This window comes from Papilio xuthus, unplaced genomic scaffold (assembly GCF_000836235.2).
Source record: "Papilio xuthus unplaced genomic scaffold, Pxut_1.1 DF827679.1, whole genome shotgun sequence".
Classification (NCBI taxonomy): Eukaryota; Metazoa; Arthropoda; class Insecta; order Lepidoptera; family Papilionidae; genus Papilio; species Papilio xuthus.
This window is the reverse complement of record NW_013530970.1, coordinates 5324401-5341939: the sequence shown is the minus strand read 5'-3', so window position 1 is coordinate 5341939 and position 17539 is coordinate 5324401. Positions and strand designations below refer to the sequence as shown.

The 17539-nt window shown below is 36.2% G+C and overlaps 2 protein-coding genes across 4 annotated transcripts; both read right to left on the bottom strand.

Annotated features, from left to right (window-relative positions):
* Positions 1-10944, bottom strand: LOC106117988 (uncharacterized). Its single transcript, XM_013312534.1, has 11 exons — positions 10668-10944; positions 9189-9325; positions 6501-6591; positions 5937-6094; positions 4546-4945; positions 3803-4179; positions 3340-3638; positions 2829-2857; positions 1925-2162; positions 1260-1397; positions 1-972 (listed from the first exon to the last, which is right to left on the bottom strand). Exons 1-11 carry the CDS (start codon positions 10697-10699, stop codon positions 937-939), a joined length of 1935 nt encoding a protein of 644 aa, XP_013167988.1. The 5' UTR covers positions 10700-10944; the 3' UTR covers positions 1-936.
* A 410-nt stretch (positions 10945-11354) lies between these two features.
* Positions 11355-17409, bottom strand: LOC106117946 (arginine/serine-rich coiled-coil protein 2). 3 transcript variants are annotated; one of them, XM_013312478.1, is made up of 13 exons: positions 17204-17409; positions 16624-16717; positions 16248-16300; positions 15533-15659; positions 15007-15163; positions 14745-14841; positions 14564-14661; positions 14296-14379; positions 14039-14113; positions 13705-13796; positions 13138-13277; positions 12667-12805; positions 11355-12511 (listed from the first exon to the last, which is right to left on the bottom strand). In XM_013312478.1, exons 3-13 carry the CDS (start codon positions 16260-16262, stop codon positions 12360-12362), a joined length of 1176 nt encoding a protein of 391 aa, XP_013167932.1. In that variant the 5' UTR covers positions 16263-16300; positions 16624-16717; positions 17204-17409; the 3' UTR covers positions 11355-12359. The 3 variants fall into 3 exon arrangements, with proteins under 3 accessions (XP_013167932.1, XP_013167931.1, XP_013167930.1); XM_013312477.1 differs by lacking the exon at positions 16248-16300; XM_013312476.1 differs by lacking the exon at positions 16248-16300 and having other exon boundaries at positions 16624-16704.
* Positions 17410-17539: the final 130 nt, after the last annotated feature.

Here is a 17539-nt window from a genome sequence, read left to right as displayed (position 1 = left end):
TTTTTTTTATTTTAACATATGTTTACAATGTTCATGTATACATTTGAAAGTGTATAGAGTTTAAAATACTAGTATACTAAACATTTAAGATATATGCGAGAGACTTATCCTATCCATTCCTGTTTTATATCCATTCCTATATCCAATCCAAATCCGTTTGACTGACATAAAACGATTGTTTTCGTTTTTTATATCATCCCTGCAGTTCCGTTCACTTACCTTTCTTATACAAAGTATATACGCATTACATGCTAGAATTATATATTATATAAATAATAAATAACTATGTATACAGCGTGTTTCAAAATTCAACGATGAAACGGTACTGGTGTATAACCAGATCGATAACTACATTGGGAAAAATACTACAAAAAGCTCTTTTTATTTAAAAGTGACATTAACATTTGTTGCCCTACACCATATGATTAGATACTGTGCCTACAAATATGAACATATTCCTGCCTATCCTAAGAGATGGATTTTTTCAGTAATTTTCCCCATGTAGTTATCGATCTGGCTATAATTCAGTACCGATTTATCATTGATTTTGGGACACGCTGTATAACAAACTTATATCCTGAACAAGTATAGAAAGTGTAGAAAGTTTAGACAAAATTATTGTTCTTGATCACATGAATGATACGAAATAAATAGTTATCAAAGTTTTTTTTATAGTAATTTGGCAAACAAGTATGCGATCACCTAAATTCGCCAAGATAGCGAAGTGACCGCTAACCGTAAACATCTATCCCAAAGGCTTACTTACTTAATGTAGATTTTTACGTAATTTCTTATGTAAAAATCGACACTAAGCGAAGTCACCAAACGTCCGTGAGTGCGGCTGTTAGAATGAAGATGAATTAGGTCGTTGTAAAATATTGTATAGAAAAAATATAAAATTTGAATACAAAGACAGTTTGAAAGAAAGACAGGAGCTTAGTTCATACGATTCATCATACGGCTGCAGCGTTCCTAGAAAAAAAAAGAAAATCTTATAAAAACAAATGTTTGGATGTATGGATGGATATTTATTAGAAGGTATCTCTAAAACTGTTGAACGGATCTCGATGCAATTTGGCATACATATAGAACATAGTCTGAAAGGACACAAAGGCTACTCATTAAATTTTTATTTAATACCGATTGGACGAAGTCGCGGGCGACAGCTAGTAAGCTATAATTTATTAAATTGGATCCCTTTCATTTTGCAACTCGATGCATAAGTCCGCGGCAACAACGCGTATACAACGCGTCCGTACCTGGTGATCATCAATAAGGTTCAGTGGTAGATGGTGAGCGCAGAACTCGCAGGGGATGTAGGGTATTTGATGGTCTTCCGACATCCCCTGCAGCGTCACCACAGGGCGGAACTGCGCCAAGTCCGGTCGGCAACCAGTCTGTACGGTGCATGTCACATGAAAATATAACCGACATATTGTGACCTAACTCATTAAAAATACGGAAATCTTACTAATATTATAAATGCGAATGTTCAGATGGATGTTTGTTTGAAGGTATCTCCAGACCGGCTGTATGGATCTTGCTGAAATTTGTTATAGATATAGAACATAGTCTGGATGGACACATTGGCTACTAATTAAGTTTTTGTAATTCCGCGCAGACAGAGTCGCGAATGATAACTAGTAATTGAATAAAGTGAAATTTGCATATTTAGGCTTATTCATTACTTTCTAGGGTTCCGTACATCGAAAGGAAAAAAACGGAACCCTTATGGAATTATTTTACTGTCTGTCCGTCTGTCTGTCAAGACTCTTTTTCTCACGAAAGCGTGAAGGTATCAAACTGGAATTTATTTTTTAATTTATTAAATAGACCTATAATATTTCGCCTATTTACGTTCGTGCTCAATAAATCTATTTCAACCTTATCGCTATAAAAATAAAGTGCACATTCCAACAATCACCTGATGCTGCACCAGATCATTGGCCTGTATCAGCTCGCCGCAGAACTCGCAGGGCAGCTTCACATCGATGATATCCAGAGCACAGGCTGCCTCCCCTCCTGCGGCCTCATCTCCTCCCCTCGCCTCATCTTCCCAACCAGCCTGAACCCCACCAGCCACCTCATCATCACCATCAGAAGTAGAGTTGCTGGACTCAGTATCAGGTTTGTCACATGGTGCATTACCACGCTCGTTTGCGCTAAAACAAAAGAAATTAGTGTCAACCTTGATTACATTTTTTGCCAGTATTAAAACTGCTAACTCTTATAAATGGATAGGCTATAAGATGCGGTATTTAGTGCCTGTTTGATCTCCGCCATTTTGGCGTTGGCGTCAGCGATTTATAGCGGTGAGAATTCGAACTAATTATATAGATTAACTGTCAGTAACATCAACAGACGTTTTTAAGTCTAAACGTAGTCAAAGCTGTAATTTCCTAGGATTTAATCATTTATATATTTCAGACATTAATTAATTCCTATGGTCCCTTTTCTTCTGTCAATTAAAGGTACCACCGTACAGAAGACAGGCGTGAAGTGGAAGCAATTCCGCGTTTCGTCTGATGAGTGTGCGTCCCAGAGGCCTAATTTACTCCTCTTTCCCCTCCCACCCTTTTTCTTATAAGGAAAAGATGGGAAGTGGAAGTGGACTTTCCGGATGAGAGGATGCAAGGAAAGGGAAGATATTTTCTTTCTGTGCATCTTCTCCTCCGTCGATTGAAGGTAGGCAACGCATATGCAATTACGTATGTGTATGGGCAACAGTCACTTCGCAATTCAAACGGCCCCTTGCTCGTTTTTCTAGATTATTACTACGAAATATTTATTTAACACTTTAACTGAAATAATATATTCAAGACACGTACTTATTATTGTTGTTATACGGCGCTGTGACCTGTAAAAAAAAAACAATAAAAAATATTTAAAAATAATGACATTCAGAATGTGTTTCTAAGCTCAATACTAAGGCAATAATAATTTAGTATATTCAAAAGTAAGAGCGCCGGTGGCTCAGTGGGTCAAGCACTTGACTTGCAATCTGCAGGTCCTAGGTTCGAATCCCGCCACATACCAATGTGTTTTTCCATTTCCGATTTACATATGTACATTTATCCGACGTTCCTATGGTGAAGGAAAACATCGTGATACAACCTGCACATATCTGAGAAGAAATTCAAAGATATGTGTGAAGTCAACCAACCCGCAAATGGCCAGCGTGGTTGACTATGGCCTAGTCACCCCTAACTTAGGGTAGGCTCCGAGCCCCTCGGTGAGGACGTATAGTGAGCTGATGATGATGATGATGATTCAATACTGAAAAATGTCTACACTAGATGGGGCTGTTGTATAAAAACTAAATTTTTAATATAATCTTACCTCATTCAATCCCCTTCGTAATTCTTTCAATGAGGATTTAATCGCGTTGAATCTATCCCCAGGAGTGGGGGAGAAGAATCTATCAGGGGGAGAACTATCCTCCCTTTTGAAAAATCTTTCCCTTGGACTCTCCTCCCTTCTGGAGAATCTTTCCGGGGGAGATGTCTCCTCAGTTTTATCCAGCTGCAGTTGTCTGAATCTCTTCATGAATTCCTCAGAAGTCATCGGCTTTACGTCCTTAAAGTCATCTGGCTTGTTCATATCCTCTTTTTGAATTCTATCAATCTCAGATTTTTTTGCTGTAAAACATTTTATACACCTTTAAGTTAAGCAAAAAATGGCTTATATAATCTTGGATTTAACATGTCATAAAAAATATCTAGCGTAAATAACTTCCTTAGTAACAAATTAACGTCTCTGAGTGTGACAGTAAATAAATAAATCAAATTTAGTATCAAAATACCTGGCAAATTAACTGGGTTGGCTCTGATGGGCCTTTCCTTCTGTTCTTCAGTTGAGGTAGCTTCAGAAACGCGATCGTTTGTATTAGCCCGTCCCGGGGCGTTGTCATCCGGTGATTGTGGTGTGTTGCGTCGATTGTAAGGACCAGGGAATGGCCCATGATTTGGACCTTGAATCGGACCAGATGTTACACTAGACGTTGGCCCAGTCATTGGGCTAGAGATTGGAGTGTTAGGTGTGGAATTGGAAGTAAAGGAGAACAACGAGTATGGTCTAGCAGCCGGCGCCGCCTGCGGCTGGGGCTGGTCAGGCTGGGACTGTGTATTCGGTGGGTTTGGTGCTTTACGCTTTTTAATCGCCCCGCGTTGTGGGGGTTTACTGAAAAAAATAGTATTCATATTTTTAGACATTATTAGTTAGCTACTTGGCGTATGACATGCTTTCGTTACAAAGTCAAGTGTCAGAATGATTAGTGAGGGGACATAAACGTCGATATTTTAGTAAAGCTAGTGTTGTGCCACACCGGCATAGTGTTGGATTTTCTTACTAACAATATATGCTAAAGAGCTATATGTTAACAATATTCTATAACATAAAATTACAACTACAAGATATTTTACACAATGACGATGTAAATTCTATCTTATTTTATAAAAAAAAATATTAATCTTGTGTCTCTCTCTCTCATAAAAATATCTAATTAACAAAATAATAGGAAAATAATACAAGTAGAGTAGTACTTACAAATCATTATTCCTGATACCGGAAACACCCGGTGCATTAACTTGAGCAAAATTATTCCTCGGCCAATTTGAACTTATGTTCTGTTGCCATTGATTCAGGATTCTACCATCATTATATGGTCCTAGATTAGGATAAGCGTCAGGGCTTCGGGGGCTCACGGTGCGGTTGAAACGGGCATTATTGTAGTAAGCATTTGTGATGTGAGCTTCTGTGATGGAATTGAAGAGTCTTGCCAGCTCAGGGTTCACAGCTGGCGGTTGTTCGGGCAAGTCTAGGAGTCGAGGCAGACGATCTGCAGGTCTCTGGTATGGCGTCATACCGAAACCACTGGCAAATACACTTGGAGTTATAGTAGATGCATCCATTCTCTGTCGGTTAACACGAGCACGAGGGACGGGATCTGAAAAGAAACAAATTTATTCCAATCATACCGAAGCTCAGTTTGATTAGTCTGTGATAGAAAAAAATTATATAACGCGAAGATGATGAATTTTACCCTCTAATTGCGAAACTCAACTTTTTAACATTTTTTTATATCATAAGGTGGCAAACGAGCGAGCGGCCACCTGAAATCGCTGATATAGCGAAGTGGCCGTTGCCCATAAACATACGCAATTGCATATGTGTTGCCTACCTTTAATCGATGGAGGAGAGGATGCACACAAAGAAAACATTTTCCCTTCCCATGCATCCTCTCATCCGAAAAATCCACTTCCACTACCCATCCTTTTCTTATAAGCAAAAGAATGGGAAGGGAAAGAGGACTAAATTAGGCCTCCGGGACGCACACTCATCAGACGAAACGCGGAATTGCTTGTAGTTTATGTATGCGGCAGTAACTTAAGCTATTTTTCGTTGATTTTGCGCTGATGAAGTTAAACACGATGTTTTTGTAATGTTTCCACAGTGCAAACTCACATTCAAAGAAATACTTATCAAGATACAATGTGCAATATCAGAGACGACAATAAGAGCGTCGGTGGCTCAGGGGTCAAGCACTTGACTTGCAATCTGCAGGTCCTGGGTTCGAATCCCGCCATGTTCCAATGTGTTTTCGATTTCCGATTTACATATGTACATTTATCCGACGTTGTTACGGCGAAGAAAAACATCGTAATGCAACCTGCACATATCTGAGAAGAAATTCAAAGATATGTGTGAAGTCAACCAACCCGCACTTGGCCAGCGTGATTGACTATGGCCTAGTCATCCTTTATCTAAGGTATGCTCCGAGCCCCTCGGTGGGGACGTATAGTGAGCTAATAATGATGAATATCAAAGACGAATGAAACTGTATGGTATATAACACGTACACTGCTACCAATTCGACAGTTTACATACATAACAATCGTAGTAGCACTGAAAGGGTTAGAAATATATGTGTATCTCACCATCGTCAAGCCGTACGAAGCCGTGGTTCGAGTCCAGATGCAGCTGCCTGTACTTATGCATGACAAACTCTCCGCACTGCTCGCACTCTTCAGTGCGAGTTCCGCAATAACCCTCATGCAGAGGCAGCTCACGACGAGACAACTCCAGCTCACACCACCTGTAAGCATCATAATTGTGGTTCAATTCCTGCTCCTATTTGTGATCTTATAGTCGAAGCGAAGACCACTTTGATGCAAAGTCTTTACAATGCCATGTTAATTATCGACGCATTTTTTATAACAGAAGAGGGCAAACGAGCAGCGGGAACACCGAGGTGTTTAACGTCGCCCATGGACATCAGCAATACCAGAGGAACCGCAGATACGTTGCCGGTTTGAGATGGTGATAAGGGCGCTTCTTGAAGGACCCTAAGTCGTAGCGGTTTGGAAATACCGCCGAGGACAGACCATTCAACAACGCTGCTGCGAGGCAGGAAGTTTCTCGCAAACCGCACGCATTGCTCTATCCGTAAAAATTTTATGACCTTTTTTACAATGTTAGATTAAACAAGTACGAAGTATTACCTGCAAGACTGTATGGTGCGGTCACAGGAGTCACGAATGTGGTCCTCCATATCGGTCCCGCGTACCTTCTCCCCGCATTGCTTACAAGGCACTATATAAACAAAATATATTTTATTTAAATAATATACTTAACTATTACATATAAATAAGCTATTTTGCATCAATATTTAGCAAAAAAATTGACGGCGATTTTTGTAAAACTTTGGAAACTGTTCTTTCGTAACATTTTATGTGTAAATTTTCTCTGTCGCTACGTCCGCGTGGAGTTAAAGAAACCTAATTAGAATATATTATTCCCGACTATGTTCTAAATCTATACGAAATTCATCGAGATCCATACAGTCATTCTAGAGTAACCTTCTAACAAAAATCCACCCATAAAACATTCGCATTCATAAAAGAAAGTCGTGTTAGTTACACTATTTATAACTCAAGAACGGCTTTACCGATATGGCTGAAAATTGGTGAGGAGGTTGCTTAGAGCCAGGAGACGGATTTAGGATACTATTTATTTATTTTTTTTTTCAAATTTATGCCTTAAAGAGCTGCTTTTTATTTAACTTATCTATATATTAAGTTTTTTTATATATATCTACGCGGAGGGAGTCGCGGGCGACAGCTAGTTTCATTATATAATAACTAGCTGTCGCCGACGAATCCATCAGAGCGGAAATAAAAAAACTTAATTATTATCCTATGTTATCCTAGACTATGTTCTACATCTATGCCAAATTATAGTACAATCCATTCAGTCGTTCTGAAGATACCTTGAAACAAACATCCATTCGTCCAAACATTCGCATTTATATATAAAAATACATATTACAAGTGAATATAGAAACGCAGACATGATATATACTATATACAGCGTAGTCTACACGCCTACACAAGCAAGGGACTATAAATCAATACTTCAGTTACTAGCTCAAAGCTCGCTGCAATACCGTCCCTCCCACTTTACTCCCCCACCCCTATCCCTCTCCAGGGGAGGTATCCCCTTTCTCTCTTACCTACGCAGTTTACATCATACCGACTCATACAACGCCCATAGCAACATTAAATCGTCCTTGTAGGTCGCCCTGATCGATACAGCTAAACGATTCTAGGAATTGTCGTGGCCGGGACAAAAGTACATCTGGTTTGGTAATTTATTACTCATTTGAGTAATATGGTTTATTTATTGATGGTTCATTACATCAATATAGGTATACAATGAAATAAAAACTACGTATTAAATGTTATAGAATTTAAAAACAGTGGATTATGAATACATATATTTATATTTTTATTATTAATTATTTTTGTTTATAAATTTATATTATATTTAGTTACTAAGTCCTATTTCTGTGCGATTAAGCGAAGTTGTGTGCTTATGCGTTTTTTTTTATATCCTAAGGTGGCAAACGAGCGAGCGGCCGCCTGAAATCGCTGAAATAGCGAAGGGATCGGTGCCCATAGACATATGCAATTGCATATGCGTTGCCTACCTTTAAACGATCGAGGAGAGGATGCACAGAAAGAAAACATTTTCCCTTCCCATGCATCCTCTCATCCAGGAAAGTCCACTTCCACTTCCCATCCTTTCTTTATAAGAAAAAGGGTGGGAAGGGAAAGAGGACTAAATTATTTCGTTACGTTGCGTTATTTCTAACCGATTCTGCGAATCTTTACTCCCCGTGTGGCATCTATCTAAGATCCCGTATGATTCCTCAAGCGATGTTATAATTGTTATATTGCGAAATATTGTTGTGTCTCACATAATCCCACGAATTCGACATCTCAGCGACGGATGTGTGAATCAACTTTAAGGCAAATTACGAGTACAATGCACTGTTATACAATCCAAACATAACGCTAATTTCACACGAGGGCTAAACGGTGATGTAGAAGATAATACAGCACTGCTATGACTTGTTCGCATAAGCCAAGACAGAACAACACTGTTGTTAACAGTCTTACTGAATTATCTACTGCTCTGCCTTGCTGTTCTACCCATGTGTGAAAACTCGGGCGATGCCAATTTCAATCTGTTATTGAGAATGAGCCAACACGAAACAAAAAAGAAATGTGTTTTAATGCAATTTAATGCTTGGACGGAAGTCACAACTTGTTGATAGCCCGACAAGTATAGATAAATGAACTCACGAACTTTATACAAGAATCAGTATAGATTATGGATGCTTGGACGTAACGTATCATTCTTGATTTATTCATACATGGAGTAATCATAATTTATAGTCTACTAACTGTAGCCCGCGAATCAGTCCGCGCGGGATAAATAAAACTTAATTAGTAGTCTATGAGTTCTTCCAGACTATGTTCTACATTTATGCCTTATTTCAGCGAGATCTGTTCAGCTCATTTGGAGATACCTTCTAACAATCATCTATCCATCTAAACTTTCTGATTTATTATATTAGCAAGATGTATAGACATTATTTCTTAATAGGAGGAAATGAATAAGAAATAGAGTAAAGAGAAAAAGGGAGATGAGGTCAGACAATCCTGCTATAAGATACTTGAAATTCTGACAGTACAGCACCCACTTTCGGTCGTCAACACCTAGTGGAAAAAAGTTTTAATATATACCAAATGGTACATTGCTCATATGAAGCCACCTCAGCTGTGTAGCTGCAGCGCTAGTGGAAACGAGTTCTACCAGTTACTTGGTTTATTAAGCATACTTACGCAATTTATGCAGCTTCTCCGTATGTTCCTCCAGCTCCGTGAGTGGCACGGGCTCCTTGCAGACCGGGCACATGCGGATGTTCCGAGCGCAGTGCACCGAATGTATGGTGTAGTTCACCGCGGGAATCTCCCGGTTGCTGCAACAATACACAAATTTATTGGACTTTTTACAGCTCATTGGAAATGAAGAAATTGCATCTAAAATATATAGCATTTGTTGTAAATTTACAAAATGAAGGTCGCATAAAAAATAAAACTAACCATCTTGTCTTCCCTAATACTAAAAGTTATTTATGTATTATAGAAGAGACATTTTTGAGTGCTCTTATATAAAGATCTCTTGTTATCTTATTTTGTATATACATTAAGATTTTTTTATTTTTCATGCTAAATCCATACAATGGTCAGTTGTACCATGTGTGGGTGTCACAATGAACTATACTGTTCATCTGGCAAATGACATTTGTCCTAATTTCTTGACCTCTGTCAATCAACAAGTATGAACTACATTTATTACTATGCCAGAACAAAAGAACCTAGACCTATATAGACATTGGCTGATCTAAGAAAAGTTAAAGGATCTTAGTCCATACCCCTAACTCAGCATAATATTTTTTTTTCTTTCTTGGTGTTATATTTGTAAAGTATTTCAAGCAATGATAAATTATTTGTGATAATTAACATCATAAATCAATTCATGAATCAGCAAAAGTCCAAGGGACCATGTTTTTTCTTGCTTATAGCGGTAACTCCCTTATTAATGTTGGCTTATATTTGTTACCTAATTTTTATAACATCAAATATACATAACCACATGTTAATACAAGTATTCTTCCCTGACTTTTTCTTATCATATAGTTCAGTCACTGCTACTTCACTTAACTTCTCAAAGATTAAATTTTTCCTGAATTTTACTTGCATCCATATTCTCCCAATACATATTGATATTAAAACAGTATTCCTATTTATATCCTATTTAAATAATGCTGGTTGAAAAAAGAAGAAATATAAAAATGATTTACCAAAGAGTACAATTATTAAATTTCCTGTTTTCTATAACAGCTTTAACATGTCTGGAACCATTTTGTTATCACATTGTGTATCGAACAGCAAGGATTTTTTTATATACTAAGATTCATATTGAACAATGCAAATATAATTTTTAAATATGTTCGCTTACAAAATGAAATTGTGATTCGCAATACAATGACGGGCGGGACCATCTTGAAATTAAAATATTGAAAAATTATAACTACAAAAGTGGACGAACTTAAATGCGAAGAGCGTCTACTTATCATTTTTAAAATTAAAAATTAGTATCGTAATTTATAAGCATGAAGTAAACAACCGGACAGATATCTTGCAACAGATGTAAGACGCGCTCTATTATTCTATAAATAAATCGACAACGTACTAAGATATAAATAGGATAAATATTGACACAACATGAAACACCTCGAGTCCAAAATCTTTACTTACCAGTTTTCGCATATTTTGATCTCCTCGTCCATTTTATATCAAGAAATTAAAGCTCCGGTTTTTTACAGTAGCATGAGGCAATCGGAATAATTATTTTACACCATTATAACGGTTATATTCGCACTTATATCATCATTTAAATTTATTTAAAAAATTCTATCCTCTACATCAAAATATACTTTTTCAATTACACCATTTATTAATCAAAATATTATAATTTCACTCCGGTAAATCTCGCAATCTATTTGACACTTCGATATCGCGAATCGAGCCGAAACCACCGACAACATCCGACACAACCAGAGACGAGAGAACACGTAGTATTGCCAGCTGTAAAATGAGAAAACATTTTTATTTGTGAAGTGCTCACAACCTTTATGGTAAGTATTTATGGTTTCTAATAACATGGAGTTATGAAATAAATTTACCTTATTGCAAGAAACAAATCAATTTATTTTCTCTACAATGAGTAACCAGTACCGAAATATTAATAAATGTAAATTAGAAGCTTTTTCAACATTTATGATGTAACGATATGTACGTTTGTATATTTTTTCTTTTACAAACTATTAAAGTTAAAACAGAAACAGAACAGTGGAAAAAAGTCTCGTTGCATGGTTTAAGGAACATGTTTGGCTTTAAAATACCGTACTTTATTTTGAGTACATTTTAAATGAAAAAGACATGTAACTTTATAATATTTATTCAATAAAATAAGTGAAGAGAAGTGCGCAAAAGATAAATCAAATATACAATGAGATATGTTTCACTAAAGTATATCACACAAAAATCTATATCAGTATTAAATTATTAACTAAATGCAATCACAATATTTACATTTATCAGACGATAAAATACACTTCTTAAACATAACCTATAACAACTAAAAGTAACTAAATTCATACAGTCTGTAAGTTTTAATTGAGAAAATTTAAGTTTTAATAGAGAAAAAGAATATTAATCAGTAGGTTCGATGCTCAAATAATTTGAGGGCAACACTAAATTTAGTCTCTTACATTATTTTTTTATAAAAGCAAGGGGGCAAACGAGCGGAGGGAACACAGAGAGGAACTGCACATGCAGATTACTGCATAGCACTTATCTAATCCATTACGCTTATATTAAAACAAACACTATGTTATAATCTGGCTTTGTATAGATACATCGTTTAACTTTTTTTTTCTTAAAATATACAAAGATATCACACATTAACAATTAATTTACTAAAACATGTAAAGTTATTGGTGTTCTAGGTAAAAAAACTACATACTTTTTAGTAACACAAAATATTAATTTACATGAAAATTCAATGATTGTTATACAATACTTCTAAATCTTACATTAAAAACTCTACGCAACAAACTATTTTCTGCCCGCGACTTAAAATATAAATGACGTCACATATGAAGTCTTGCCAAATTTCCGCAATAATTCAACATGAATTGTAACTAATCTATTTTAAAGCATTTAATCATACGCCAAAATTATTTATCTTTTCGTACAAAACATTAATATAAATCCACAACACATTTTACATTTAGTAAATTTGTAATTTAGAATTATGAATTGACGGTGGCTGCAAGCTGGAAGCCTTTGCCTTTTTAAATGGCAACAAAACGTACCTGTCAAAGTGACAGCTGACTTTTGCAGCAATTTATTTTCATTAAAATATAAAGTATTGATAAGAACATTCTAGAACTGTCCCCGTTGAAATCCGAGTCCCACGCCCCGCATGGTGTGAGTAGTCGCTCTGGCCACTTCGTACTGCGCCTGCATCGCTTCGAACAATTCCTCTTGTTTCTTGTTTGGGTCAGCAGTTGCGTCCACCTCTGGTTTAACCGCAGCTGAAATAGATTTAATTAATTTAAAAACAAATAAATAACTCGAAAAGTCAATAATCAAATTGTTGAGTGTAAGGATTGTCATGAACCATATCCTAGCCCAAGCTCCGATCTTATTTAGAATAGTTGCCATAAAAATTATGGCGGTATTTTATTACCTGGTTCTTTGATGCCCATAAGCCTCATAAACTTAGAGACTTGCTTGCCATCCGAGTCCTGGGCAAAGCGGGTGCCACTCCACTTGGCCGCTTCCTCCGCCTCAGACTTCGACTTGTTGGACCACAGTAATTTGCGTTTCTGTACAAAAAAAAAACAAACATTATTATCATTAAAAAACAGACTCTCGTCAAATCTTTTCCTGCGACTCCATCCACGCGGAATTTAAAAACTTAATAAGTAGCCTGTGTGTTCTTCCAGACTATGTTCTACATCTGAGCCAAATTGCATCAAGATCTGTTGAGCCATTCCAGATATATATACAAACATCCTTCCATCCATCCAAACATTCACATTTATAATATTAGTAAGTAAGATATACACTAAACACTGCACACAATTATTGTTTATGGAGATAAAATATTATAATATGCTGTGTTGTCTTAATTTAAAATCTTCGTGAATATCCTAACCTGATCCTTCATCTTGTTGCTATTAAGGGCACTGGCATTGAAGTATGCAGGCAGTCCCGTGGGCGCGGCAGAGTCCTGTGACGCTGCACGCAGCTGCTGAGCTGTCGTCATCGAACCATCCGGTGTCTTTATCTGCAGACCTACAAACACAAATATGATAATACTATCACGCCACTTCATCAGCACAGAATAAACTAAGCCTATAATATTCTCGCCTACATTAGCTACCATTTTTTTTATAACAGAAGGGGCCAAATGAGCATTGGGAACACCGAGGTGTTCAACGACGCCCATGGACATCAGCAATACCAGAGGAACCGCAGATGCCGTTGCCGGCCTTAAATCAGTGGGTCAGTCATCCAGTGGATGTTGCATCAAAATCAGTGCAGCCGTTCTACAGATTACCCGGAACAATCGCGTTCTTGCGGAAGGATCATAATGTCAAAAATTGAATTTACAAATGCATCATGTTTGTGAAATATTGATTTTTTTCATATATTAATTTTAACAGATAATGTAACAATTTAACAATGACATGTGTAAATAAAAAGTATAAAATAAACTTACCCATTTTCTCCATAACCTTCAATTTCTTATTCACTTTGTATGAAGACGGCCGGTAGTCACCCGATGGTGGTGACGAACGTCTTTCATTTGAACTGGAAAAAAAACTTCTATGTAAAAATAGGTTACAATTTTGAGTCTTTCCAAGTTTTTGAAAACTTTAAAACCCTCATATTCAATAATAGAGTCAAACAAGGACATCTAGCTAAATGAGAGAAGTAAAGAAGAGAAGAAGAAGAAGAAACAATACCAAAAGCTATCTTAATTTGAATTATGCCCTGTGTCATATATCCTTATAAGTCTATATGCTATGTATTTTAATGTCATATTAAAATACCTAGATGCGTGTGTTGGTGGTGGGTACGCCGCACCCCGCGACCTTGACCTTCGCTCCCTGCTCCTGTGTCCAGATCTGAAAAAAATAACGTGATTCTAAAAAGTCCGACCTCAAGCTCTATTTCTTATAAAATTATAGGATGTTAATTTTTTTACATGGTTTTTCTATTTAGTAAAATTTTCTCTGTACATTTTTTGTGCTCTTTTAATATAATTTCATTGGATATTGTGGTAGTTAAACATTATTTGAAAACCGACCTGCTTTCCTCGGAACGTCTGTTATGTCTCTCCTTGTCTCTGCCGCGCTCCCTTTCTCTCTCACGTCGTTCTCTGTCCACGAATCTGTAATACAGTCATAAGAATATTCAAAAAATCTAATGCAAATACGCTTTACATCATCTACCAATATCATATTGACAACTATCATGAACAAAACATAAATAATTATTTTAAAATAAAGTTGTTTTAATAGTATACCTGATTTATGTATTTTTTTAAGTATTTGTCCATCAAAAAAATTAATTACCTTGGCGAGACTGCATCTCTAGCGTCCTGCGACTTGCTATAACTCAGTCCTGGGGGAGGTTCACCTCCAAATGGTTTCAGATCCATTAATGCAGGCACCTTAAAAGAGATTAACATAATTTTACATTATACTAAAATACTTTCACTGTATTACTGGTTCAAACTTAATAATATCAACTTACCCTACTATCTCCACTCCGATCCTCAGGTCTATCCCCAAGCAGGCCGCGTCGAGAACAACCCTCCTGAGATCCACGGCCACGGTCACTCCTGTCAGACCTGTAATTGGTATGAATATCAGTCTTCCTTTTGGTAAGATATGAATTAATTAGAAAAAAACCTGGGATTTAGTAACAATTTCAGATTTTAGATTAACTAAATCTAAAATGAAAATTATATATCGACCATTAAAAAACATGTCTGTAATAAAAATGTTTCTCTTACTTGTATCTATCATCTTTGCGCGGTGAGCGGCGGTCTTTGTCGCGGTCTCCCCGATCTTTTTCAGTCTTCGACCGCGTTGGGGACTCGCGTCTCCGCTCTTTGCGGTCCTGATCACGATCCCGGTCGCGATCACGACGATCACGTTCTCGGCTATCATCTGAAAAGTGTATGTTAATAGAGTACAGTGCAAAGAATGCATATATAAGAGGTAAATCGTTTAGCAACCTTTCCTAATTTACCTACACAAATGGTAAACACTCGGCAAAGCATATTGTAGGCATTTGTTTGTTAATAGAACAATTCATTCTTTGTACAATTTTTTGTAAGAGAATGGGGCTAACTAGCAGCAGGTACAGCGAGGTGTTCATCGACGCCCATAGACAACAGTAAAATCAGAGGAAACACAGATGCATTTCCGGCCTTTGAGATGGTGATACCCTGGCTTATTGAAGGACCCTAAGTTGTAGTTGTTTGGAAACACTTGTTAAAACACATGTTGTAATATTACATTTCAACATGATCATACCTGAGTTAGGCCGATCATTATCCTGTTGGCCATGATAACTGGATCTCTTGAGTCTTTCCGGCCGGTCTGGGCAGCGGTGTGAGCTGGACTCTGACTGCCCCTCTGCCTCCGACTCGCCCTGAGATTCCTACGACAACATAATGTCACACGTCTTTATTAATATACTGCTAATTGTTACTAAAGTTTGTTTGGATATATTCTATTTTGTATATTTACGAATTTTTGGGTTTTATATACGAAGGATTTGTGAGTAAAGATTAATTATTTAATTGTAATTTCATAACTTATATCTTTGTAGTTTTTATTTTTGATTCATTTTAATAAAATGTGAATTGTTGCTGTTGTTAAATTATAGAATATCAAATATAAGTAGTATTAGCCCATAACCAAAACACATATTTTATTTAATGTAAAAATATTTTTTTTTCTTATCTGTTAATACTTTTAATTAGTTATTATTTATTTATCTATGATTCAACAAAATATATATCAATTTGTTTATAGTAATTGAACAAGCCAATTATTCTTTTTGTCTTCTTTTTCTTTGCTACCAATTACAAATAGTTTATGTACAAAAATCTTTTAGTCTATTGTTAGTTTAGAGAGAGTATAGCATTTCTTTTTACCGATACCAATTCATTACCATATATCACCAATGTATTGTAACAATATATTCACGGTGTATTCTTATTTCTATGTACTCACGTGTACTCACGCGTATGTCGTTCATTGTTGGCGGCCCATCTTCACGCACCGGGGGGTATTTGACTTTTGTTTTGTGTCAATTTACAAATGGGTAACATATAAAATAATAAAAGTGTTAATATCATCGTTGAAAAGAGTGCAACGAATTATATATGTTTACTTTTTGACCAATATTGCTAGAATTTAATAAATATATTATCTATTATTTGGAAGACACCCCTGACATTTCTGTTGAATTTACAGAAGTTTTGTAAAACAACTATAGAAGAGAAAGGATAGCATTGCGACTTAGTTTTACTAAGGGTGCAAAATTTAGGATATAATTTCTTGTGTATACATAGACATATCGCCCCGGTAAATGTTTGAAGATATAAAGTGACAATTACCTCACTAAGTTCCATGTTCACATCGTCGTAGTTGGTGTCGTCATCCCGTCTGCGGGCTGGCTGGCTCGGACCTTGACCCACCTAGAATATCAGTCTATTGTCAAGCAGAGAATTGTATTAATATCAAGGAATTATAAACAACACATACATGTATATTCTAATATAATTGCAAAAAGTATTTGATCTTGTTTGCATTTGACAGTCAAATTATTAGGGATCACACTAAGACATTGTAAGTGAAACTGGAAAACAGATAGTAGAGTAAGATTTTGATAAACATAGGTTATTCTACTCAATGATTGCTACTGATGTAGCTTTATAATGGAAAGGAAATTGTTGAATTCGGTCCAGTAGTTTTTGAGTTTATACGTTCATACAAAAATAAATATCTTTCCTCTTTATGATATTGGTATTAATGACTTCCCTTCAAGAATATTAGTAGGTAAACAGTACGGATGCTTTACCCAGTTGACGGATCATATTTTAAACAAAAGGACAAAATTGTCATTTCTAAATTTTATAGATTCGAATATAGCAGAGGCAATTATTGTTGAAGGCCGACCAAGACAAGATTACTTACCGAACTATGGCTGCTAACTCGTTCAGTTTCATTATCATCATCGCTCCCATAACCGACAAGAGAATCCATTTCAAAGAAAGTTTTGAAAGTACAAGAATGTAAAATCACAAGCGAAAATCACTATAACTTTCCGTAAATTTGTTAAAAATTTGAGAAAAACAATATGGCTGACCACGTTGCTAAAATTTTAAACAAAGAGTATGTAAGATGCAAGCAATCAATTCAATTTTCAAAGACAAAGAGTAACAGTTTTCGGATACACACCCACGAAATTTAACAAGTGAAATTGTTCTAAAATTTTCCCTTGATATCATTTTTAAGTTTTCTAACCTTCTC